At 33.4% G+C, this 25,459-nt stretch overlaps 2 protein-coding genes across 2 annotated transcripts; one reads left to right on the forward strand and one right to left on the reverse strand.

Annotated features, from left to right (window-relative positions):
* Positions 1-4,217: 4,217 nt before the first annotated feature.
* Positions 4,218-6,576, reverse strand: LOC103497303 (eukaryotic translation initiation factor 4B3-like). Its single transcript, XM_051079568.1, has 2 exons — positions 5,304-6,576; positions 4,218-4,611 (listed from the first exon to the last, which is right to left on the reverse strand). Exons 1-2 carry the CDS (start codon positions 6,479-6,481, stop codon positions 4,572-4,574), a joined length of 1,218 nt encoding a protein of 405 aa, XP_050935525.1. The 5' UTR covers positions 6,482-6,576; the 3' UTR covers positions 4,218-4,571.
* Positions 6,577-7,882: 1,306 nt separating this feature from the next.
* On the forward strand, positions 7,883-22,226 carry LOC103498123 (pre-rRNA-processing protein ESF2). The gene is made up of 9 exons (XM_051079569.1): positions 7,883-8,198; positions 9,364-9,388; positions 14,108-14,720; positions 14,885-14,948; positions 15,112-15,179; positions 15,972-16,061; positions 16,149-16,279; positions 16,456-16,605; positions 21,950-22,226. The coding sequence occupies exons 3-9, from the start codon at positions 14,108-14,110 to the stop codon at positions 21,965-21,967; spliced, it is 1,134 nt and encodes a 377-aa protein (XP_050935526.1). The 5' UTR covers positions 7,883-8,198; positions 9,364-9,388; the 3' UTR covers positions 21,968-22,226.
* The last annotated feature ends 3,233 nt before the right edge of the window (positions 22,227-25,459 follow it).

Below are 25,459 nucleotides of genomic sequence, written 5' to 3' on the forward strand. Positions count from 1 at the left end.
ATTTTGTAATTTTTTTTTTTTTTTTTTTTTGTGGATGATCGTTCAAACAGAAACTTATAACATTTTTTTTCATGTAAGGTTAAAATTACAATATTTACTTTAACTTTTAAGGCAATTTGATAAAATAAATTATACAACTTAATAAAACAAATTTGGAAATAAAATTATAATTTTCCCTCTCTTAACTTTTTCCATTTTTGTGCTTCCTTTTTACTAATATAATCCATGACATATAAATTATTTAAAAGAGATATTTTTTTAAATATAATAAAATATTAAAACTATTTACAAAATATAACAAAATACATAAAAATTTTCATTATTTTTTAAAACTCATTTGGTATTTTAATTAATTTTTTTAAAATATACGTACAATAAATATTATGGGACCGTTTAGGGAAAGAGTTGGGCTATGGGGGATTAGGATTATGATAAACCTAGTGTTATGATAAACCTAGGATTATGATAAGATGTGTTTGGGAGAATGGTTATGGAGAAAGTGTTATGATAAGATGTGTTTGGGGGAAGGGTTATGAAGGAAGTGTTATAATAATGTTGTGATAAGATGTGTTTGGGAGAATGGTTATATGGATAGGATTACGATAGTATTATAATAAGATGTGTTTGGGGAAAGAGTTATATAAATTGTTTATGAAATTTGTTTTTTTTTTAATATATATATATATATATATATATATATATATATATATATAATTCATATTATAAATCCAATACACAAATTTTATATATTAACTTACCAAATTGTCATAGTTTTTGTAGAACAATTTGCAAATACGACATTCATTTTTAACCTTTTTCAAGTAATTCATTACGTGCGAATAATTTTTTTTGTTTTTAAAATTCATATCCTAAATCTAATACACGAATTTCGTATATTTAATTTACCAAATCATCCTAATTTTCGTAAAACAATTTGCCTTAATTTATTTAACTACAATGTTCATTTTCAACATTTTTCAAGTATACGTTACATTTCAATAAATTGATTTTTATGAATATGACACACATGCAACCTGTAAACATGTAAATAAATGCAAATAACAATTGGAAGTACGAAGTATTGGAAACGAAAAATAACAATCAACGCTTTTACCAACTATAGTTTTGTTTTCTAGTGAAAATTACAATAAATCTAGTTTTAAGTTTCTCTTCAATTTATTTTAGTCTACTTTTAAAATATTAAATTTAATTTTTATTTTTTAACGGTGATTTATATACTTTCAAAATATTTATTTCAGTCATTTTGCAACAATTATTGGGTAAAAAAATTCATGATCTTACTGGCTCTATAACAAAATATTTGTTATGTTAATTTAACCAAGCTTAATTTAATAACCAAAATAACATTATGAAAAATATAGACAAACCGCCTCTAAATAATAGGATTGTTGAAATAAATTTATGGTAGTTTGTTAAAATGTTACCATTTTTTTTTTATTGAATTGACATTCCTTAGATATTTAAGCTAATTAACAAAATACATTGAGGTTGAGATTGATATTAAAATTTTAATTTCGTAAGAAATTAAAATTTTAATAATGTAATTGTACCAAATTCATAACTTAAAAATAAGCTATGATTTTAAAATTAAAAAAAATTAGAATTAACAAAACTCATAAATATAAAATTATAAATGAAAAAAAATGGATTAAGGAAGAGTTGAAGAAGAGTTAAGGAAAAGTTAAAGAAGGGTTAAGAAGTATTGAGAAAGGGTTAAGGGGCTAAAACTAGGGTTACATAACCTTTCTCCAAGATTGAATTACATAATCCTAACCCCCATAACCCAATCTTTCCCCAAACGGCTCCTAAAAATTATATAAAAGAGTGTCTTTTTAGAAAGATTTCTATATTAGATTAGTTAAATAAAAGTAGCTTTTAAACCTTAAAAAATATTTGAATTGCTCTATTATTACTTCTTCAAAGCATTCTTAAAGAAAAGTGCTTTCACTTGAAAGAATTTTTTTTCTTTTCTGAAAAAAAAAAAGATATCTCAAACTCTTCCTTTCAAAATTTAATGTATATGTTATTGCTTTTTAGGTATACCATTATTTCACATCTTGAAATCAATTTCTAATATTAGAGATGTTATTTATGACACCCATACACATATGATGTCTATGGGAATACTATTATTGACCAATCTGTCACAACCCTTCACAATATTTTTTTTTAATTTTAACATTTAGGAAACCACATGTGCAACCCAAATATTGACACAAACTTTATTTAAAAAAAAAAAAAGATAAATAGAAACAAATCTTGGTTTAGTTACTTCCCCTCCTACGAATTATTTCAATTTTAGGTCAAAACCCTAACTCAATTTATTGCTTCATAAGTGCCTACTAAGACACACCGATATACGTAGATGAAGATTGGATATTATTAGAGAAAAATGGTATTACACTTGTTTAAACACCCATGTAAAAAAATATAATTAAATAACTACATATTCTTCATACTTATTCATAACGTCACAATGAATTCAAAACATTCCAACATTAAGATTTAAAATATTTTTTACATATAAAACTATATAAACCATATATGCTACTTACACGTTGTTAACTCTATATTTTATGTTATATTGTTTTTCAAGACAACTAAACTGTTTGTTTCATTTCCTCATAGAGATGGATAACACACTACCAATAAACTGTGATTTTATATGTGGATTTTTATTTGATAATTTTTGTCATAATTAATTAACATTATTTGTCACAGCCATTTCTTGTATACTCCGCATGAATACAATCACACTCCACTAAAATATTATAGAATAAGAAGTGTCAAAAGGCAGAAATGCTTGGATAATGGATAGAATGTGTTTCACCATATTCTTAGAGCCTCTACCCAATTACTTTTGCCGCTAATTATTCTGTCATATAGGTTTAGATTCCAATATAGTTTTATTATATTGAAGATTAGAATCAAGTTGGTTCATGACCATTTACCTGCATTTTCCACCACCAAACAAGTCATCATCCACCAAATTTCAAATACATGCAACAAAGATTTTCCTATTAATCCATGTGTTATAAGAATATTGGTTATACTTTATAAGAATATTATTTATACTTTATCCAAACTACATAAAATAATCAAAACAGAGCTAAACAGTCAGGTAAATGAACATTTTAGTTTCCTTTTCAATACTCATGAATGTCCAAAATGTCCAAACCAACTTCCATGTCCATTGATTTTGAGTAATCTCAACCCACCTAATCCTACGACATTTGAATGTTAAAAAAAACTTATAGAAAAATTAATTCCTTGATTACGACCTCTCGATAACTTAGTTACTAAGACGGTTTCTTAGTTACTAAGACGGTTTCTTTTGCAATTATTTTATTTCATGCTTCGTGTTCTTTCACCCCAATGCCCTGTCTTACTAAACTTTTTCAGCAGGAGCCATAAAGAAATTATTTGATGATCGCTGGGTAAAAAGAATCACAACTAGTAAATTATAAATCAATTAGTCGTATGATTGTACCATTCCGAATAAATCTTGTACATACAAAGACAAGGAACACATAGACAGCAAGCAATTAAACTGACGGATCATCATACATATAGCATCACAAGATTTATCAAGAAAGGAGAAATGAAAAGGAAAAAAAAAAAAAGCATTTCTAAATTTTTAACTCTAAGCACACTTGTACTAGTAAAAAAAATGGTCGTGGCTAAATTACATTGACCTTTCATTAAGGTTTCAAACTGAAATTGAGCCAAAACACTACTCTTTTAAATCACTCACTGGCTGTCTTTCTAGGTTGTAATTTCAATCCAAGATTCTAATAGATTTCTACTCCTAAACCAATTGTTTTAGGATGAAATAGAGTTGGAAGAAAGCCTCATTTAGGAATTTTAGAAAAATAATAAAGGGTAATACCGCAACTACATATGAATATGGATATTTTCGAAACAACCTATAAAGATCAAGGTTCTTTTGTAATTTAGCCATAACTTTGAGGGCAAAAGAAACAATATGGCAGACTGAAAAGGCTGGAAATGAGAAAGATATCTCACTGTTTCCAATTCATCAAACAACCAACTTTCAGACAATAATGCATAACCCCAGATCTATACTAAAAGCCTAGGCAATCATTCATATGTTGGGGGATTGGGAAATAAGAAATTATCATAATTTGTTCTGTAAAGTAATACAAGGTCAGAAAGCAAAATGAAACACATCAGAATTTCTCAACAGAACACAAAACTGATTTTAGTAACAACAGTACAGTTGAACAGTATTTCTCAGGGACACCAACAAGAGGTAGAAATGAATCCAAATAAAAAAGGCCTAATAAGAAAAGCTACCATAAACCTACCAAAATTGCACAATGTCCTGTACTTGATCCACATCAATAACACTCAGAACAAAAAAATTTATATGTATGGTTCGATCTTTTTTTTTTTTTTTTTTTTGGGGGGGGGGGGGGGTGGACGAGAATAACTCACAAAGTAGCCATAGAAGAACACAGTTAATAATTCAAGAGCTTTCAATAATGAATATCAGCAAACTTCAGTATCAGTTGCATATTATAGCTTCTTCAATTTTCCTCAGCAGGTCCATCTTCAACCAACTCAGCACTGAAACACCAAATCAAGTAACTGAATCAACATGATCTAGAAGAACATTAAACCAATAGATTCAATATTTTCATAGAAGGACAAAATACAAAGCTACATTTTACAGATTTGTGAATTTTAATCTCTCATCATTCACATGCAAGAATCGTTAAAAGAAAGAACTTCAAAGTTCAAAGTTTCAACATACATCGATATGGTCAATTGCTTCTAGTTGAAGATAAAATAGGGAAAAGGAGCAACCTTCGAAAGCAAGTCATATGAAAAGTATTTTCCATTTTGATCCAAGAGATAACAAAAAGCCTCAAAAACTATCATTTACACAGAACTCAACTGGTCACTGGTTTCACTTTCAAACCATACTCGTCAGTTATCATCATCGTGAGAGGAAATGCATCATCATAAAGGTGCAAAATACAATAACTATCTTGTTTATTTAGGTAATCAACACAAGTGACATGGGTAATTGATGATTTCCATCTCAAATGTTGCTTGTTTAGTTTGCCTAAGTACGTCTAAATCTACATGAACCCTAGAAAAAAAGGCAGCAAATGAAGCAGTTTATTCATAGGACAACCAAGATCACATATAAAGCATCATAACGCACTAACAAATATAAGGGAAAAACTAAAGAACAAATGTACAGACTACTCATCAAAAGCAGCAAAAACAGAGTTTTCAAGTAAAACACAAACCTTTGGGGACGAGAATCAGCAGACTCTGGCTTCCTCCAACTCCTTCCTGAATCGGGAGACCGACCACTTCGAACTCCAAAGCCCTTTCTTCTTTCAAACGAAGCCCCAGTAGATGTCTCTGCCCTTTCAACCGTATCCTTAATTTTCATTGATTCGAGTTGCTCATCAATCTTCTTCCAATCCTGCCCCTTTTCAGCCAATACCTCTTCCCTTGGTCTTGCATTTCCAAAAGGATTAGACCCCTTTGGCTTTACTGCAACACCAGAAGCCTCCTGATTCCCGTTGTTCAAAGGGATTGAACGAGGCTGCAGATTAAGCCTCGGCCTCTCACCAATTCCACTTCTAACCCCTTCAGATTTTTTGCCCCAATTGTCCGAATCAGCCCCACCACCATTTTCACCCATTCCAGCTCTAGCCCCATCAGATTTTCTGCCCCAATTGTCTGAATCGGCGCCACCGCCGCTCGTGGGAAACCCTCCTCTTCGCTCTCTGTCAAAACCGCCTGATCTCCGACCTTCAGAAGGTGTAAAGCTCTTACTTGATACCCAACTATCCGATTCATCGGCTTTCGACGAGTGCGAATCGAAAAAACCTCCACCTCCTCCTCTCTCTCTCCTCTCAAACCCATTACCCATCATAGGCTTCTTCCCGGCTCCCCAATCATCAATCTCATCAGCCCTAGAGGGTAACGATTCCCTTCTGAATTCTCTATCAGATCCATCATTACTCCTCCTTGACTCATCAAAAACCCTAGAACTCCGTCGAGAATTCGGCGAATCTTCCGAGTTAGAATACCGATTCCCTCTGTCATACAAACTATTCTGACCCCAACTCTTGAACCCACCACCAAGCCGGTTACGGTCCATCTCCTCCGCCGTTCTCTGACCAGGACCCGTCGGAAGCATCATTCGATCTTCAGCCGTAAGACCCTTCGGATCAGTAGATTGAGCGGCCGGCCTTGGACCCCCATAAGTCTGAAACTCCGACGAAGGAATAGACTGCCCTTTCTTCTTCTTAGGCTTGGTGGCAGCCGCAGCGGCAAGGGACGGAAAGTCAGCACTGGGCTCCGATTGGTGGCGAGACTGGTCCTGCTGGTCCTTGAGAAGCTCTGCCTCGTGCTCCTCCGCATCCAAAGCCCAAGCTCCGGGCTTTCCCCACGGTGAGACAGTCGCCGCCATGTCGTCGGTTGAGTTTGTGGCCGGAGAATCTTGTTTCTTCGCTATGTGGTTTTGTTGTTGCGTTCGTTGGCAGCGAAAATAAGCGGCAACAAACGCCTCTCTATTTCCTTTTATTTTCCTTATTTTATAGACACCAAAGAGGTATGATCCAACGGCTGAGATCTGGTTTCGGAATATTATCAACTGACGTGTACGTCTTTACCTCTTCTAATATTATTTTTCCTTTTCCATACAATTTTTATTTATTAATCATTTTGAAAGAAAACTCTCCCTTATATCTATTTATTTTAATATTATTTCTTAACAGCTCAATCTTTTATCTCATCCAGCCTTCAATTATCTAAAAAATAAATAAATTCCTTTCTGTGAAGAAACAAATTTACTTCCAAATATACCAATTAAAATATTATAATAAAAAAATCTATTTCCAATTAACTTCTATCCTTGATAAACTCTCTATCGTTTTTAGTTCGTTATTGATAAGTCATAAATCTTGTCAACAATAGACAACTTTTCAAAAATTTATTACACTTATTTTGCTATAGAGGGTAAATATTTTACCTATTTTTCCTATTTTTGACACATTTTTTTACTATATTTACATTTTTTATAATATCCATCTCCGAGTTTGTTACCGATTATGATTATGTTTTTATGTTAATTAGTTTGTTATAGTATGAGTAAATATAACAAACTTTACTTTAAAAAGGTGATATAATGTATCTTTTTTTAGAGGGGGAGTTTTAAATTCATAATTTATAGAACTTTGAATAGTTTTCATATAAATAAATGCTCAAGTCATTGTGTGTGTATATATAAAAAGAAATGCTCAAGTTTGATGTAATTAATGAAGATGCCAACATAACGGAGGGAAAATACACTACTAGAAAAACACCCTTTCTTGACGGTTTCTTGAAAAACCGTCAAGAAAGGGGCGGTTTAATGAAAAAACCGTCAAGAATTTTGATTAAAAGGCGGAGGGGAGGCAATTTACAGAATTCTTGACGGTTTTGAAACGTCAAGTAATATGCAATGTTTCCTTGACGTTTTGGAACCGTCAAGTTGTTTATTTTACATTTTTGACATTTTTAAAACGTCAAGAATTATCATGAGTTTGATATTATTGACGTTTTTTTAAAACGTCAAATGTATATATTTATCCTTGACGTTTTAAAACTGTCAAGAAATGTCGTTAAATTCTTGACGTTTTAAAACGTCAAAAAATTTCATTTTCAAATTTATTGATGTTTCTTCACGTTTTAAAAACGTCAAGAATGTTTTTAAAAAAAACCTATTTTTAAAAAAATATATTATTATTTTATTATTATTTTTTATTATTTTTTAAATTTTTTAAAATTTTTTATTATTATTAAATTTATTTATCTAAAAAAAACCCTAGAGGCCGTCTTGAAAGGCTTCGACGCGCGGCTTTCATTCTTCTTCTTCCTCATCGCGAAAGGCTTCGACGAGAAAGCCTTCGACGGCTGCACGAGAAAGCCTTCGACGGCTGCCGCTTCGACACAGTACCTTCGACGGCCGTAGCTTCGACACAGTACCTTCGACGGCGGCACGATTCGACGACAGCAGCTTCGACGACGACCACCGCCTCGCGCCATTCATCCCGTCAATCGGGCTGCGACAACCGCCGCGTCTCTTCCGACGACAACCGCCTGACGACAACCGCCGCATCACCTCATTCATCGACGACTACCCAGCCGTAAGTCATTTTATCATAGTTTTGATTTCTGAGTTTGAGTTCAAAATTGAAGTGACTTTGCTGCCATGGTTTTGATTTCTGAGTTCAAAATTGAAGTCATTTTATCATAGTTTTGATTTCTGAGTTTGAGTTCAAAATTGAAGTGACTTTGCTGCCATGGTTTTGATTTCTGAGCTCAAAATTGAAGTCATTTTATCATAGTTTTGATTTCTGAGTTTTGATTTTGAGTTCATAGTTCATTTTATCATACTCATTTTGTCATTTTATCACAGTTTTGGAAGGATTTGAAAGAGAGAAGAAGAAAAATGATATGGATGAATTGAGATAATATAAACAGAATAACAAAGGAAAGGGAATGAATGCTGTGATTTCTCTTTTTTTGGTTGAAAGAAAAAGGTTGTTTATAGAAAAACCAAAACATAAAAATGAAAATGGAGAATTTGAATTAAAGGTGAAAGAGTAGTAGTGGTAGTGGGATTGGAAATGGAGTGAATTATGTTATGTAGGCCGGGAAGGAGGATTAGGTGTAAAAGAAAACAAAACAAAAAAAAAAAGGCAGAAACGTCAAAGGATTTATTACATCTACCATTTTTTATTTATAAAACTATTCGATTGCGACTCACCACGTTTCTTAAACACACCCCCATGTCTTATAATAATATTTGTTATTTTATACAAAATGTGATTACAAGTTACAGCAATTTAATTACATTTAGGATTGAAATTCATCATAATTAATAAATAATATGAATTAGGATTACACACACTTTATTAGCAAAGGTGGGTTAAATAATGTCCCAATTTCCCATTCTTTCTTCCCTTTCTCTTCTCTTTGTCCTTTTCCTTTTACTGCTTCTCCTCTCCTCTCCTCCTATTTATTTTCATCTTTTCTAAACTTTTTATATATATATATATATATATATATATATATATATATATATATATATATATATATTAAGAAAATAGAAATGAATTAAACGAGTTGTGCTAAATTGGTTGCTAACTTGGAAAAGAAATTTTGAATGAATAAAGAATGATTGATTAGTCCGTGGTATTATATATATTAATTAGCATTAATTGCAGTGTAGTCTCATGTTTATTGTTTCTATCTATTATATATTAGTATGGTAGTGTTTTTGCTAACTTCTTTGTTTTTGCTGATGAGGTTGAACTTTCTGCTCTGGGAATGGGTAATTTTGCTGCTTTATACTTTCGTTTTGTTCTTTTAAGTACTTTGCCTGACTTTGAATCATGAAATCTAGAATAAATGGAGTGTAATTTGTATTTTGATTAGAATTCTGCCTTAAAAGGTCTTAGAATGCAGAATTCTGGGACTATGAATTAATGATGAAGTGAACTAGTGAAATAATGTGGAGTTTTTGCTTATATTCAATTTTCGCATAGCTAGATTGTTGAACAAAGCATAGCTACAAGACATCCACATATTTATTTGAACCTCTCCTTGAACTAAATATAGTTGTCCACACTGATCATCCTTAAACTTTCTTACAATGCCTGTAGTTGAGGTATAGCAGCAACTTAATGACAAGGATGCAATATTGACTAAGTTGAAGTCCATCTGAAATGGGTACACATCAGTCAACAACAGATACGGCCAATAATAAGAATCATGATGTTCAACTATCTGTAGGAGAAAAGATATAAATGCAACTTAAGCAGAATCCTTGTTCATAAAGAAAAGAACTCAGCTAAACATTCAAATGTAGACCGTCATTGGTTTGTTGGGTTTTCCAGATACTGATTGAATTGATGATGTAGCCAAGAGATTCATCAGAAATGATAACATTGCAGAATAATAGAACTCCTCCCCCTTGTTAAAGATTTTCTCCAATCATAACAGTCACAATCTCTTGTTTGCTCAAAGAATATGTTGTCTATGGGGCTCCTCAAGAGGACCTAACACTTCTCAATCCAAAAGCCAGTAGCTAGTTGGATGCAAATGAATCCCACAATTAATCCTCTCTTCGCTGTTTCTGTTCCTCCTCCAAACACTCACCTAAGGAGTATCGTAAATAATTCAAACTCCATATTCAATACCCTAGATGAATACTGCCAGCTTTTTAGTCAACTATCTCACCCTCCCTCACTCTCACTCAATTCCAATGTTGCTTGTTTGCAGCTTGATGAATAAACAAGTATCTCCCCTCTTCAAGCATTTTGAGAATTAAGACCATTGCTTTTTAAAATAAATTTTTAATGCCGACTATTTAACATTGAATTTTGTTTTTATAAAAAAAAAATGTCAAGCACCAAAGACACGTTGTAGAGAAAGAGAAATGGGGCTGGTTACCTGTTGATAAGCTAATATAGCATCAGCGCTTTGAATACTGTTAGCTTGTGTAGCACCTAGCTTGTTCCAAAGAGAGTAATATATATATGTTTTCTATTTGATTTCAATATATATATATATATATATGTTTTAGTACCTGCAAAGGTGGCAACTTCATCACAGTTTCCACATCACCAATAACTAGGCTCCTATGTGCACATAGAGCTACCCTCCAAGGGTCGAAGCCAATGCCACAATCTCTATTCACCTCCTCACCTATACTCAGATTATCTTGTATAACTCTCATACCGACGACAATTTCTTGAGCCAAACAAGGCATCATCCGCTCATCAAAGTTCTTCTCAACACGGTTGGCTTCGACTTCAAATTCCTTAGTCCCACGTCTAAACTAACGGGAGCGTCACGAGTTCCCTCAGTTTTGCATCAACGAAGAGTAAGGGAACTCATTGATAAATCCAAACTAAGCAAAACTGAGGGAACTCGTGACGCTCCCGTTAGTTTAGACGTGGGACTAAGGAATTTGAAGTCGAAGCCAACCGTGTTGAGAAGAACTTTGATGAGCGGATGATGCCTTGTTTGGCTCAAGAAATTGTCGTCGGTATGAGAGTTATACAAGATAATCCCACGAAGAACTTCAAAATTAAGTGTTTGGAGGCTTTGAGAGCAACAATATTTTTCAGAAATGATTGATCCCAAAAATGTAGAATATTGGTTGGAGATAGTGTAGAAATGTTTGGGGCCATGAGTTGTCTAAATGAAAGGAAGGCAAGATTTGCCACGCTCTTGTTGTAGAAAGGAGCAAAGAACTGGAAGCGTTTCTCTAAGTTATGCTCGACGGTAGATCAATTAGTTAGAAAGAATCCTAAAGAGTTATTGTAAAAAACCTTATCAGTGGTCATCCTAAGATGCGAAGCGAAATGAATTTTGGAAGCTTAAACAAGAAACTATGTTTATGGAAAAATATGAAAAGAAGCACACGTAATTGTCCAAGCATGCAATTTTAGTTATACAAGATGAGGTGGACAGATGAAAAAGTTCTAAAGATAGTTTAAGAAAGGAGATTTGTATGCTATTACTGTTAGCACTAAATGGATGATGTTGTTAGCTTATAAATACTGCTATACAAGTTGCGAAGAACTTGTTTGAGAAGAAGGCTGATAAATAAATCTTAAGGGGTGCTCGAATAGCTTATCTTTCGAGCTTATCATATGAAAGATCTAATGGCTGGTTTAACCCTGGAGTTTGATGAGTTTATCGGAATAGATTTCTTGTCAATGTATCACACCACTATAGGTTTATATCGTAAAGGAGCACGTGTTTAAGTAACAAGGTGATGTTGAAGTGAGTTCAAAGGCAATAGACAAATTTTCTCGCATATGCTAATTCTGTGGTAAGAGCGAGGTAGTTGTTAAGAAAGGGTTGTATTGCCTACCTGGCTTATGTAATAAAAACCCAAGTCAAGAGCTAAAACTTGAGAACATTCCTATGGTACAAAAAGTTTTCAGAATGTATTTCCAGATGAAATACAAGGATTACTGTCTATAGAGAGATTGAGCTCTTTATGGATTCAGTATTGGTATAACATGGGAGCAGTAGTCGGATGCACTAGTCTTGAGTTGCTTAGAAGAAGATGACATCCTAAGGGTTAGTATTGATTAGTGATAGCTGGACAAAGTAACAATCTATAATAAGTATCTATTGCCATGCATTGGCGATTTGTTTGCGCAACTGAAATGTACTTATGTGTTCGCTAAGATCGATTTGAGATCAAGTTATCATCAATTAAGATGATAGCTTAATTTGAGTGAATTTAGATCAAATCACAATTGAGGGTTTAATTCAAGAACTTTTGTAAGCGAAAGAGTTCAGTTAGACAAAGAAAATTTATTTGAAAAGAGTTCAGTTAGACAAAGAAAATTTATTTGAAAATCTTTTGGTCTTGCTAACTAAATTATTTAAATTGGATTAGATATATGTTGATGTATCTAATTTAAATAGATCATTTCTTGGAATGTTAGAGGTTGGATGAAAGAGTAAAAAGGTCTGTGAAGAAGGTGCTTGTACAAGAAAATCCAGATATTGTTGTGTTAATGGAAACCAAAATAAGTTCGTTTTTTTGTAGAACTGCTAGTATTTGGAAGAGTATGCGAGTGGAGTGGGAGGTCCTTGAGATGGTTAGGCAATTTTTCCATTTCAATCTCGTTCCTTGATAGGGAAGGCGAAAAGTCTTGGGTCTCAAGGGTTTATGGCCCTCCAAAGGCCTAGAGGGAGGGAAGATTTTCGGGAGAAACTAGGGGACCTTTATGGTTCTTGTGATCCTAGATGGTGTGTGGCCGGGGACTTCAATGTCATTTTTGATTCTCCCAAAGAGAAGGCTTCTGATGGGAGGATCACTAGTTCCATGAGAGTGTTCAATAAGTTCATTGATGACAGTAGATTGTTTGGCCCTCCTTTCATTAGTAAGAAGTATACTTGTGCTAGTTGTAGAGCTGCAACAAGGATTGATAGGTTCTTACTCTTCGTTGATTGGATTGATAGTTTTGGTAATCCTAGACAAACGAGGAAGCCAAGAGTTACATCGAATCATTGGTCCATTATCCTGCAAATTCCCCTTTTCTTTGAGAATATATGGTTAGAACACCCTTCTTTTAAGGCTAATATTTCTTTTTGGTGGAATACTACAGTTCGAGGGAAGTGGGAAGACTATTGTTTTATGGGGAATTTGAGGGCTCTAAAAGGAAATCGTAGAGTCTGGAATAGAGAAGTTTTTGAAAATGTCAATACTAGAAAGAAAGAGATCACTGCTGGAATTGAGGACACTATGTCTTGGAGTTGGAAGATACTCTGGATAGTGCTTTGAAAGGGGGAGAGGAATGTCTTAAAAGGGGAATTTAAAAGAAAGTATTAGTTGGGGTCAAAAGGCTAAAGTCAAATGGTCTATGGAAGGGGAATGCAACAGTGCCTTTTTCCATATAGTGGCTAGTGGAAAAAGGAATAAGAACCATATTGACCCTTTAATTTTGGAGAATGAGGAATGCACTAGAAATGATAAAGAGGTCGAAGAGGAGGTGATCTTGGCCTTTCCTTATCTCTTTAGCCTGGTTGTTCAGGCGAAGCCTTTTGGTCATGTATTGATTGGTGTCCCATTTCAACCAAGGAGGATGAGGAGTTGGTGGGCCCTTTTACTTTGGAGGAAATTAGGAAAGCGGTCTCTGAGAGGGACAGGAACAAGGCCTCGGGCTCGCCAGTTTTTCTTGCAAGTCTTTTAGGTTCCTATTGGATCCTGCTTCTGGTAGTGAGTCAGTCTTTGTTGTGATTTGGAGGATTAAGATACCAAAGAAAATAAAGTTCTTTGGAAGTAGAATTGAACTCCTTACCGATCATCTTACTTAGAGAGTTTGTTGGATTAAGAATTTTTTTAGAGAACGTTGGATTAAGAAATTCAGAAGTGATTAATGAAGTTTGTTAGTACAGTGTATGTAATTCTTGTTTACAACGATGGAACCCTGATGTTATTCTTATTTTTCTTATAGCAGCAATATATGTTTTTTTTTTTTTTTATTGTCATTTGAAGTTGTTAATTGTATCTTGTAGGAAGATGTCCAAGGAGGAGAGTTCTGAAGTTAATTTAACAACTGACTGCAACCCAGAATCTAGTAAGAAAAGAGCAAAAAGTAGAAAAAACAAAAAGAAGCAGTTATTGATGAAAGGTGTAGATGTCATGGAAATGAAAGATGTAAGATCTGTTCAGCTGGGGGAAAGCAACATAAACTCTGATAGTGACAAAGTGAAAAAGAAGAAAAAGAGAAACAAGAGTACTCAACAACGTATAGAGGAGAGCTCTATCAAGGATGAGGCAGGAGAATATGAAAATAGAACAGAGACTTTTAAGAAAGAGGCTAGTCCTGTTTCTAATAGTGGATGTGAAAAATTTTTCGAGAAGAGGAAAATTGCTTTGGAAGATGCTGAGAATGAAAGGACTGACAGCATACTTAGAGAAAACTCTGATAGGAAGATTCTAGAGTCTGACAATGGAAAAGTTGATCGAAGGAAAATTAAGAGGAAGAAGCAGCTCTTAAAGGAAGCAGCAAATGCAGATATGCGTGGTATTTGTTACTTGAGTCGAGTTCCTCCGCACATGGATCCTTTGAGACTTCGTCAGATCCTCTCACAATATGGGGAAATACAAAGAATTTATCTTGCACCTGAGGGTAATGAGTAATTATGCATAACATTTATTTTTTCTATCAGTTTCCTGTTGCTTCAAAATCTTACTTGCCTATTTGTTCTCCCTTTTGTTCCATTGCTGGCATTTTGTTTAGAATCTACTTTTTTTCTAGTGTATTTTTCAAGGTAATTTATTTTTCGTGTTCAGATGCTGCCAGTCAAGTGCAACGAAAGCGTGCAGGGGGATTTCGAGGACAGTTTTTTTCCGAAGGGTAAACTCACACGCCTAGCTAATTTTTTTATTTTCTAATTGTTTGTGTTCCAACCTTCAAGTGACTAATAATAATAACAAAAGTAATAAAGAACAATGCTTGGCTTTTCAAATGATTTGGTTTTAGTTACTGATTTTGTATTGTCCTTATATGTACTATGCAGATGGGTTGAATTTACTGATAAAAGAGTTGCCAAGAAGGTGGCTAATATGTTAAATGGTGAACCAATAGGTAAACTTTTATTTAAATATACATGTTTTGTATTTGATATCCTGGTTCGATTTATGATTTTTACTCTCTTTGGGAGATGGTGGAATTCATTGCATATGGCTGGTCTTTCGGGTTTCATCCCTCTGTGTCAAATAGGGAAGCCATAGACATGGCCTCTTCTTTCTTTACTTGAGGACCGTCACGGTAGGTATGGGAGAAGGGATGTAAGAGTTTGGAGTCTCAGTCCACTGGTGGGATTCTTGTGTAAGTCGCCCTTCCAAAATATGAGTGACCCTTTCCTTCTCCTAGGTGAGTCATTCTTTGGAGGATTAAGATCCTAGAAAAAAATGAGGTTTTTTACTTGGCAAGTTTTACATGCCCTCAGCAATATGATGGATTAACTTGTGAGGAAGTTGCCATCTTTTGTTGTTCTTTTTGATGTATCCTTTGTAGGAAGGTAGAGGAAGATCTGGACCGTACTCTCTGTCGTCTTGAGTTTGCGAGCTTCTTTTGGGACTTTTCTATCCAGATGTTTGGTTTTTTGTATGGGCAGTTCATTGACAACGTGATTGGGAAGTTCAACTTTCTCTTCAGGAGAATGGTCAACTTTTATGGCATGTTGAGTTGTGTGTGATCTAAGTTTTGTGAGGGGGAGTGGAATAGTAGGATGTTTAGAGGTGGAAAGAAACCCTAATGAGGATATTTATATATGGACTTCAATTCCTTTTATGGGCTTGGCTTCGTATCTTCTTGTATTCCTTCATTTTCTCTCTATAAAAGTTGTGTTTCCCTACCTGTTGTGCATGGGTTTAGGAGGAAGGAAGAGGTCATCTTTCTATTACGATCTCTGGAACATCAAGTCTTTGAGTAAATTCAAGTGGGATGATCTCACGGAAGAAACTGGTACACACCTCAAAAACTTGGTCTTGCCCTATTTTTGCTTACAAGTTACAACACTGTTACTGATATCAAACACTTCACAATTTGCAGCTTACAAGCACGCCATTCGGGAGCAGAAACTGGCTTTAGAAATTTCTGCTGCCAAGAGGGAAAGGGATTTCTATCTTGCTAAAGTTGATAAATCACGTGCATTAAATTCCATTGAAGAACGGCTAAAGAAGGTAATCAAAGAGCCTTACTGGCTTACATCACTACACTATCTCAGTATGTATTTGGACGTTTTGGGGATCCGGAACTTTAACTGCAGTTGATTTTTCTCATCGTATTGTTGTACTTGTATGTGTGTTGTCCCCGTTTTGAAAATATAAAATTTACCCTCTTTTTATATGGCCCACAGAAGCAGAAGTTGCGAGAAGATTCAGAAATGAATTCTCTTGATGATAGCCAGAAACTTCCAAAGTTGATCCGCAGCTTTCCACAAACAAAACCAGTTGCAGATGTTGCCGTACAAAACAAACAAAAACTATCTACAAATGTCCTGGCTAGGGTAAGTAATAACGTTTCATTTACAATCTAACTTCATCTCATGATTTACCCTAAGTTACTAGATTTTAACTTGTCAATTTTTATCCAGGTTGAGTTTGGTATGATTATTAAAATGGTAAAAAGTAATTTTTAGCTTTGGATAGTTACACGTGTGAATGTGTGATTTTGAAATTTTTAGCAAATAGTGTTGTTGAATGGTAGAAAAGAGAACACAAGGTTTACATGGAAAACCCTAGAACAGGGAAAAAAACCACTATAGAAACTAGGGAAAAAAAAACCACTATAGAGAGTTTCTTTTTATCATTTTCACACAAGAAAATTGACAATTTCCTTTTTTATATTATATTTTATTGTATTGGTCGTATTATATTTGCCAAATTTATTTTTTTCTTCTATGTAATGGATCGTTCTTCTGTTTAAGAAAACCCTTCTCTCTTTGTGAAATACAAGAAATATATTATTTTGGCAGAAAGTTATACGAGGACAACTTTATAGGCTCTAGCAAGCCCTAATACAGAAAGGAAATAAACTTAGGGTAAAGTAAAATGGTAAAATATCCCCGGGCTATAAGCTATCAAAAAAGTCTCTTATTTCCAACACTCCCTCTCAAGTTGGGTAGATTTTAATCATACCCAATTTGCTAATACATGAGTCAAAACTCAGCACCTTTGGTGAGAACATCAACTACTTTGTTGACTAAATGGAATATACGAAATACATATACTGTCATTGTCCAGTTTATCTTTTATAAAATGTCTGCCAATCTCCACATGTTTTGTTCTATCATGTTGTACAAGATTATTGGTTATGGTTGCGTTATTATCACAATAGAGCTTTAGAGGTAAAACACAGTCTTGGTAAAGATCAGACGAAACTTTCGTCAGTTAGATTTCTTCAAATTTTCAAACTTATAGCTCTGTATTCAGCTTCAGCACTATATCTAGCACAACAATTTGCTTCTTACTTCTCCAAGTAACTAGGTTATCCACACAAAGGTACAATACCTGGAGGAAGATTTTCTGTCAATAACTTATCTTTCCCAATCAGAATCAATATAAGCCTCGAGGCATTTTCTGTCAATTTTTCTAAACATCGGACCTTTACCCTCATAGCTTTTCAAATATCTCATAAGCTGATTCACAACTTGCATACATCATTCTAGGGTGCCTGCTGATTCACAACTTGCATACATTCATTCTAGGGTGCCTGTAGATACAAACTAACAACACTGACAACACAGGAAATATCTGGTCTAGTGTGAGAAAAGTAAATCAATTTCTCACTAGACGCTGATACCTCTTTTTATCAACAAGAACCTTGTCAACAGAATCTTTTAGTTTCGCATTGAATTCAATAGGAGTTTTAACTGGTCTACAGTGGAAAATGTCTCTAAATACTCTAAGTTTAAGTAAGCTCTTTTGTTACAAGACTAACCTTGTACCTACGTAGAGTTCCATCTGATTTATACTTCAGATTGAATGCCCACTTGCATTCAACTGTTTTATGGTCTTTAGGAAGAGCACAAAGATCCCACGTATTATTCTTTTAAAAGATCCCTTTTCTTCCATGACGACAATATTCCACTTAGGAATTTCTGTACCTATATGTATGTTTTTCAGTATTGCAGCTATATCAATGCCAGAAGTGAACACTCTAAACTCAGAAGACAAATTACCGTAAGATAAAAAGCTATACATGGAGTATTTGGTGCAAGACCTGGTGCCCTTTCTCAATGCAATTGGCATGTCAAAAGAGATATCATAATCCCTTGATTGTTTAATTCTTCATCTGTAATGGGTTTTTTATTACCTTTTCCAGCCTGAGGAAGAGTCTTACCCCCTCGTGTTTCTGTCGAAGTTTCATCACTACTTGCAACTTTGTATTATCAGGTCAATAGTACGTTGAACTTGTGTTGGTTCAGATCCATGGATCGCAGTCGGCGGAGCAGTAGAGAACATTTTCTTTCTGATATTTTTCCTGTAGTAAGACATCCGAGGGACTTGTTTGGTGGGTGGAACAATGTCATGGGCACTCAGGATGGGTTCAACAAGTTTCTACCCTTCCTCAATGGGGTATCATGGGCACATCCTTTATAATCCCGTTGGTGAAGGGGATACCCAACAAAGACACATTTTTTAGCACGAGGGTAAACTTAGTTTGGTTAGGGCCATGACTATGGATAAAGGAAGTGCACCCAAAAACCTGGAGAGGGACATTAGGAATAAGCAGCGTGGTACGTTATGACTCCTCGAGGCATTCAGAAGAAGGGTTTGGAGTTAGGACATGGGAAGACAATCGATTAATAAGATGAGTTGTAGTGATAGTTGCATCTGCCAATAAGTATGATGGAAGTGAAGTAGACAGCATGGGAGATTGTGCAACCTTGAGGAGGTGACGATTTTTTCTTTCATTCACCTCATTCTGTTAAGGGGTATAGGCACATGAGCTTTGATGGACAATGCCTTTAGAAGAAAAGGTCACGAAGGATATTATTAAGGAACTCACGACCATTATCACTACAAAGAATAGTGATTTTGGTGTTGAACTGAGTCTCAATGGCAGTGCAAAATTGTTGAAATATTGATGGAACCCTAGATTTATTAGTGAGGAGAAAAGCTCATGTGAGATGGGTATGATCATCAATAAAAGTCACGAACCATCGTTTCCCCCAAAAAGTTGGTAATACTCAAGAGACCCCAAGCATCACTATGAATAAGGGTGAAGGGTTGAGAAGGTTTATAAAGTTGAGACTGAAAGGTGACTATGCTGATTTGCACAAATGCATACATCGCAAGATAGAGAAGAGGCATCAACTTTATTAAATAAATGAGTAAACAAATATTTCATATATTGGAATGGTGACCAGGGCAAAAATGCCACAACATACCATCTTTTTCTGAAGTTGAAAAATAAGAAGACAACAAATAGTCCTATAACAATTCCTAGAGGGAGCACCATCGTGAAGGAGATAAAGTCCCCTATAGTATTAGGCAGTGCCAATTGCATTTCCCGAGTTCAAGTCCAAGAAGAAAACATTATCTAAAGGCGACTTAAGAACTTATATCTCTAGTTATCTTACTAATAGATAGTAAATTGTAAGATACTTTGGGCACATGCACATTTTTGTAAAGTTAAACCATCAAAGGGAGAAATATGACCGGGTTCGCAATAGGAGCAAAGGACCCATTTGCAATATGAATCTTTTCATTACTAGCATTCAGAAGATATGATAGAAACTTATCATGGAATTCGGTCAAATGATCTATAGCCCCTGAATCAAGTATCCATGATTTCTTACCATTTATGTTGAGGTGACTTTAAGGATTGAGAGGTATGAACGATGACCACAAGGGAAGAGATACCGGAGTTACTTTGAAGTTATGGCTGGGGAGGGGGGTACTCGCCAATTCACTCCTAAGACTTTGATCAGCGTTGGGCTTGTCATTTGGAGGGTGTCTTTTGCCATTTTGTGGTCTACCATGTAACTTCAATCATTGTTAATTTGTATGCCCGGGTTCCTGTTCACACACTGGGGTCTGTTTCCTATTTTGCTTGTCACTATCAGAACCATATAGTTACGCACTAAAAGTAGCAGAATCAATAGCCGATCTAGTCATGATGTTATAGCAGTGCTATATCTTCCTCTAGCACATCGTAGAACACATTTTCATAAGAGAAGGTATAGGCTTCTATCCTAATATACGGCCTCATACTACATCGAAATTGGACTTAAATCCATCTCCTGCAAGATCAGGAACAATTTGTTAAAGTATGAAGTGACATCCATCTTCCCTTATTTGCAGTCATGTGCCTCTTTACGCAGTATGTAAAGACTAGACACATTTTGTCTTTTAGAATATAGAAATGCATCCTAGATATCTTGTAGCAGCCGAAAACATACAACAACGATTTCCCCACTGAAGTTTCATACTACTAATTAGTAGTGATTGTAGCAAGGAGTCTTCTCCTTTCCAAATGTACTCTTGAGGATCTCTTGGTCTATGTCTTGGCATCTCACTAGTTAGATACCCAAAATTATGACGCCTCTCAAAAAGCATTTTAATTAATTGAAACTAGGAGAAATAATTTTGACCATTCAACTTTTTTCCTGCAATTAACCCCATGAAATTTTCCATAGAGCTAGACAAATAGTTTGTAGTAGTTAAAGTTGGGCAAGAGGTTACCATATGCTCTGGTACATCGGTAAACCGAAAGGAGTGTCAAAATTCATTGTATTGGAATTTAGGTTTGTGGAAGCACCTAGTACCTCAAAAGCAACGATTTGTTGTTGCATTGTTAATGGGGACAAACTAATCAAACCTTGATGTTTAGAACTAGGCAACGCATGATGAGGAAGACCCTGTTGCCGCAACATGGAATTTACCTGTGTGGTAGTAGGTGGACGACTCACTAATCTCGGTTTCATGGTGTATGTTTGAGGCAAGGTTTTCATCAAAGGGTTGTGGTGGTGCTAGAATTGGACGGATATGCAAGGATTAAAGATAACGATCAACAACAATGGGAGTGACGGTAGTGAAAAAATTAGTGGCTTTGGCCATTCCCGCGGTGGCGCAATGGCAACAGCAACTGTGGCTAAAGCAAAACTGGTGTAGAATTAAGGTTATCTTTCATATTTGGTTTTCGCTAATGGTGGCTAGGGTTTCATCACTATTTTCTAATACCAAGTTGCATGGTGGAATAGACAACACAAGGTTTGCGTGGAAAACTCGGATAGTCTTTTTTTATTGTTTTCACATACAATGAAAATTGCAAGAGAAGATAATTTTAAAGGCTCTAACAAGCCTTAATACAAAAAAGAAAGAAAATAAACTAAGGGTAAAGTAAAATACTTAAATAGGCTAGAGCTAGACTTCAACAAAAACCCTTATTTTCAACAAGTGCATTAGGATTCTCGTAGGAACAAAACGCATAGAGAACAATATTGCAATATCAGTCGATTAATATTACAATACCAATGGCCTTTGGAGAGGGCAGGACAATACCCAAAACTATACATTCCTCTGAAGTGCCCAACCTTTCTAATTTATAACGAAGGCACTACTAACCTTTTCTTTGGGAGACACACCTAACTAATATTATAACTATCCTACTAATATTCGCAATACATCCTTCCTAGTACTCACAGTGTTTTTTCTTTAATTGGAAGCATACAAGTTCTTTGTTCAAAAATATTTTATCTAAAAGCATTTCAAACTCACTAAATGATAACCTTGGCTATCTGCAATACATCTTTTGTTCATAAAATTTGATTGGATTGTTGCATTGTGACTTATTATTTATACATGTTATAACCAAGGTCTTGGCTTTCATCCCCGCTTCTGCAGGTGTTTGGAAGCTCCTAGTCGTCTAATTCCCGACTCCTACTAATTAAAAAGGTTTAAGACAAGTGATTTGCTATATAGCCTTGGGCTTTTTGTAGACAGAGGGAAGCAATCTTTGACTTATCAATTTATTTATCTCTTTACACAACAGAAAATGTGTAGAAGGAATAGCTGTAGCTTTGATATTTGTTTTACTTAAATCAAACTTTTTGTATTAGATAATTTTGGCTGGAAGCATGGCCAAGTAGTGAAATATAAATCAAGAAAAAGTTTTGGATTTTTTCTTGTATCTAAATTTGTTTTAACAAGGGCACAAACGAGGTTGGTGGAATTGCATCACCAAATGAATAATCTTAAAAGAAATTAATTAGGTTTTGTCAGTTAACCCATATTTAGTATAAATAAGTTTTGAGTCTTTTTTTTTCCGTGAATATTTAGATTATCGTGTTTGTTGTCTTATAATATAAGATGTCCGTATATTTGAAGATTTCTGGCGCCTCCCAAAAGTTCCATGTTTTGGGTTTTCCTCTTTTTCTTTCTTTTATCCCTTTTTCATATATTAAATATCATCCATCTACGTTTTTAATACATATTTATTAATTATGTATTTTACTTTTTTTTTTTAAGAAAGTCATTCAAATTTAAATTTAAATAATATTATTTAATAGAAGTTTTGAAATTAATATGTATTATCTTTAAAAAAGTAATAAATAAAATAGTACAACTGTATTATTTTTTTAGAAATCAAATTAATAAAAGAAATATGCAATTTATTTCTATCAATTTAATGAATAGTCATAGGGTTATTCTTAGAAGATGAGTTAAATATGTCATTTATGTGTTTAAATACTATAAAACAAAATACACTTATTCAGATATTTTTAGATATTTTTAAAATATCCCTACAAAAAAACATGATTATGTAAGGTTGTAACGTTGAATCTCTATAATTTTGGGTATTTAAATATTATGGTTGATTGTCTTCTATGGTCGATTGTTTTTTATGGTAGATTGTTTTTATGTTCTGACAATAGCATCCTTAGATAATTATGTTAGAGGTATGTTTGAAGATATTGGATAATTGTGTTTGTTTTGTGGGATTTTTGTCAGAAAAATGTCTTAAATTTACTAATATTTCAAGAATACCTTCGACTATTTTTTAATACAAGTCAAACTTAACTAAGATATTTATTTTTGTTTCTTTTTGAATTAATATAGTTCTATTATTTTATTTGTTAGTTTTCTTTACTATATATATTAATTTAGATTTATATTGGATTCTCTTCTTTTTCAAGAAAACATAAACAACCCCAATTTAATCGAAGAAAGTTACATAGTAGACACTTTTTTTAGGATGTTCAAGAATCTTTAAATGTATTGATATCTTACATTACCACAAAACAATGTGGTAATCCAAATGCCTACCTAAATAGAACCTTGAATTCCTATGAAATAGCGATTAGCTTTAAGCCGCATTTATTTTACGAGTTTTTCAGATCGACATTTAATATTCCTATTTGCTTCTCATAATTTCACTTTTTAAAATCCATCTCACACATGTTTTTTTGATACTCTATAAAAGTGTGAAATTTTTATTTTTGAGAATGAGCAACAAAGATACACTTTTAATGAGTTTATAAATTAATATAAATTATTTATTACAATTAATTTTAGTTAATTATTAAATATAAATATATTATATAGACTTAATAAATTTCAACTAATATTTTATGTTATCTTAACTATCTAATATAAATTAGTATGGTTAATTATTAATATTTTTATTAATTTAATTGTTTTTAGTAATTAATATAATTATGTTTAGTTAAAAAGGTATTCTTTTATTATTATTTTTTTAATTAACTAAGGGGATGTTTGGCACCTAAGTCGAGTTGAATTGTCCACAATTTGGGAATACTAATAATTCAAGAGGTTTAACTTACCTTATTAACTCACATTTCTTACTTTTTTATTCTTGTCAACTATTTCTTACTTTTTTATTATTGTCAACTCTTTCGATTACTCAGTCATATAATAGTTACAAGTCAACTCAATAATAATAATAATAAAAAAAGACTCAAACCGAACATATCCTAAGTAACTAATTAACATTACAATAAATTATTTTATGTTAAATTTAATTGAACTCTAGCATTTTAGTGAAGTAATTATTTAATTTGATAAATTATTGAATTGAACACAAGTATTTAACCATTTGTCATCTATTATCATGCGCATCCAAACGCATGCATTAATTATCGAAAACATTTAAAACTCAGATATTCAAATCTCACATATTTAATATTTATACTCATGAAACAATATTTGTGATCTAAATAGCCTTTAAAGGTTTTATTTTTAATTATATTGTGGGGGAATATATCTATGGTATATAACTTTTATTTGGATAAATAGATCTAGTTTTGTAATTATTCAAGATTATTTTGGGTTTAGTTAGTTTTTGTATGATATTTTTGAAATGACTGATCTTGTTTTGGACTATTAAGGCCTTTTTGGACTTATTGGTATTGTATCACACAATAGCATCAAACTTTTATGGTTGAACCAAACCAAGATATTTATTAACTTTGTAGTTAATTTATGTTCAATATCGGTAGCAAGAGCGGGTCGAACATAGGGAACCATTGTGTTTCTATCATAAATTGCCTACAACCACTACTATAGAAATTGGTATTTGTTTCTTTTGTTAAGGTATATAAGTATTAGAAGACTATGATAGAAAGTGATAGGTTTTCATCGGTTTTGGTTAGTTATAAACTTTTATTAATTTTCGTTAGTGATAGATAATTATATGCAAATGCTTATATCTATCTTAATAACAATGTATTTGAACAACAATTTCTCTTGAAGTTGAAGTGAATGAGGAGCTTGATGAAGAAAAAAATCAAAAGAATTGAAAAGAAAAAAAGAATGTAAATATAATATCGTTTTTTAAAAATGATGGTGGTGATAGACAATGATAGTGTTCTTCTCCTAACTTAAAAACTCCCAGCAAATTGAGAAAGAACACTTTAAAGAAGATATTGATGATGAAAAGAATGAAGAGAATCAAAGAAGAGAAAAAAGAAAAAATCAAAGATGGTAAATATAAAAGATAAGATATTACTTTTTTATTTTTTATGTTCAACTATTGTATAATTGACATTCTTATGATTATGATCATGTTATCCACATTCTTGATATCCTCTAGTATTAGTCTATAGTCATCATTTACAACCCTCGAATTAAAAGGAACAATTATTAATAGTATAGTGACTAAAAACGCTTAAGGTAGATAGTTATGAGTATTACATATAATAAATCCTATGTAATATGAAATAGCTAAAAAGAATATAAGGTATTGATAGACTTCTCTCGGTTTTTATCATGATATGTTTTCTTTTTTTATGATTTTTTTTTTTTTTTGTGTGGGTTGTTTTAGTCATCAATGAAAACACGATACATTTCTTTGATGCGATATCAAGAGGAGATCAATCAAATCTTGTTAACGCT

Source organism: Cucumis melo, chromosome 11 (assembly GCF_025177605.1).
Source record: "Cucumis melo cultivar AY chromosome 11, USDA_Cmelo_AY_1.0, whole genome shotgun sequence".
Taxonomy (NCBI): Eukaryota; Viridiplantae; Streptophyta; class Magnoliopsida; order Cucurbitales; family Cucurbitaceae; genus Cucumis; species Cucumis melo.

Excerpts from the sequence above, each read along its gene's own strand:
- LOC103497303 (XM_051079568.1), bottom strand. The coding sequence starts at position 6,481 with ATGGCGGCGACTGTCTCACCGTGGGGAAAGCCCGGAGCTTGGGCTTTG. Across the intron at positions 4,612-5,303 it reads GCTGATTCTCGTCCCCAAAG|TGCTGAGTTGGTTGAAGATG; the intron begins GTTTGTGTTTTA and ends TTGGTGTTTCAG.
- LOC103498123 (XM_051079569.1), top strand. The coding sequence starts at position 14,108 with ATGTCCAAGGAGGAGAGTTCTGAAGTTAATTTAACAACTGACTGCAAC. Across the intron at positions 14,721-14,884 it reads AATTTATCTTGCACCTGAGG|ATGCTGCCAGTCAAGTGCAA; the intron begins GTAATGAGTAAT and ends TTTCGTGTTCAG. Across the intron at positions 15,180-15,971 it reads GTTAAATGGTGAACCAATAG|GAGGAAGGAAGAGGTCATCT; the intron begins GTAAACTTTTAT and ends GCATGGGTTTAG.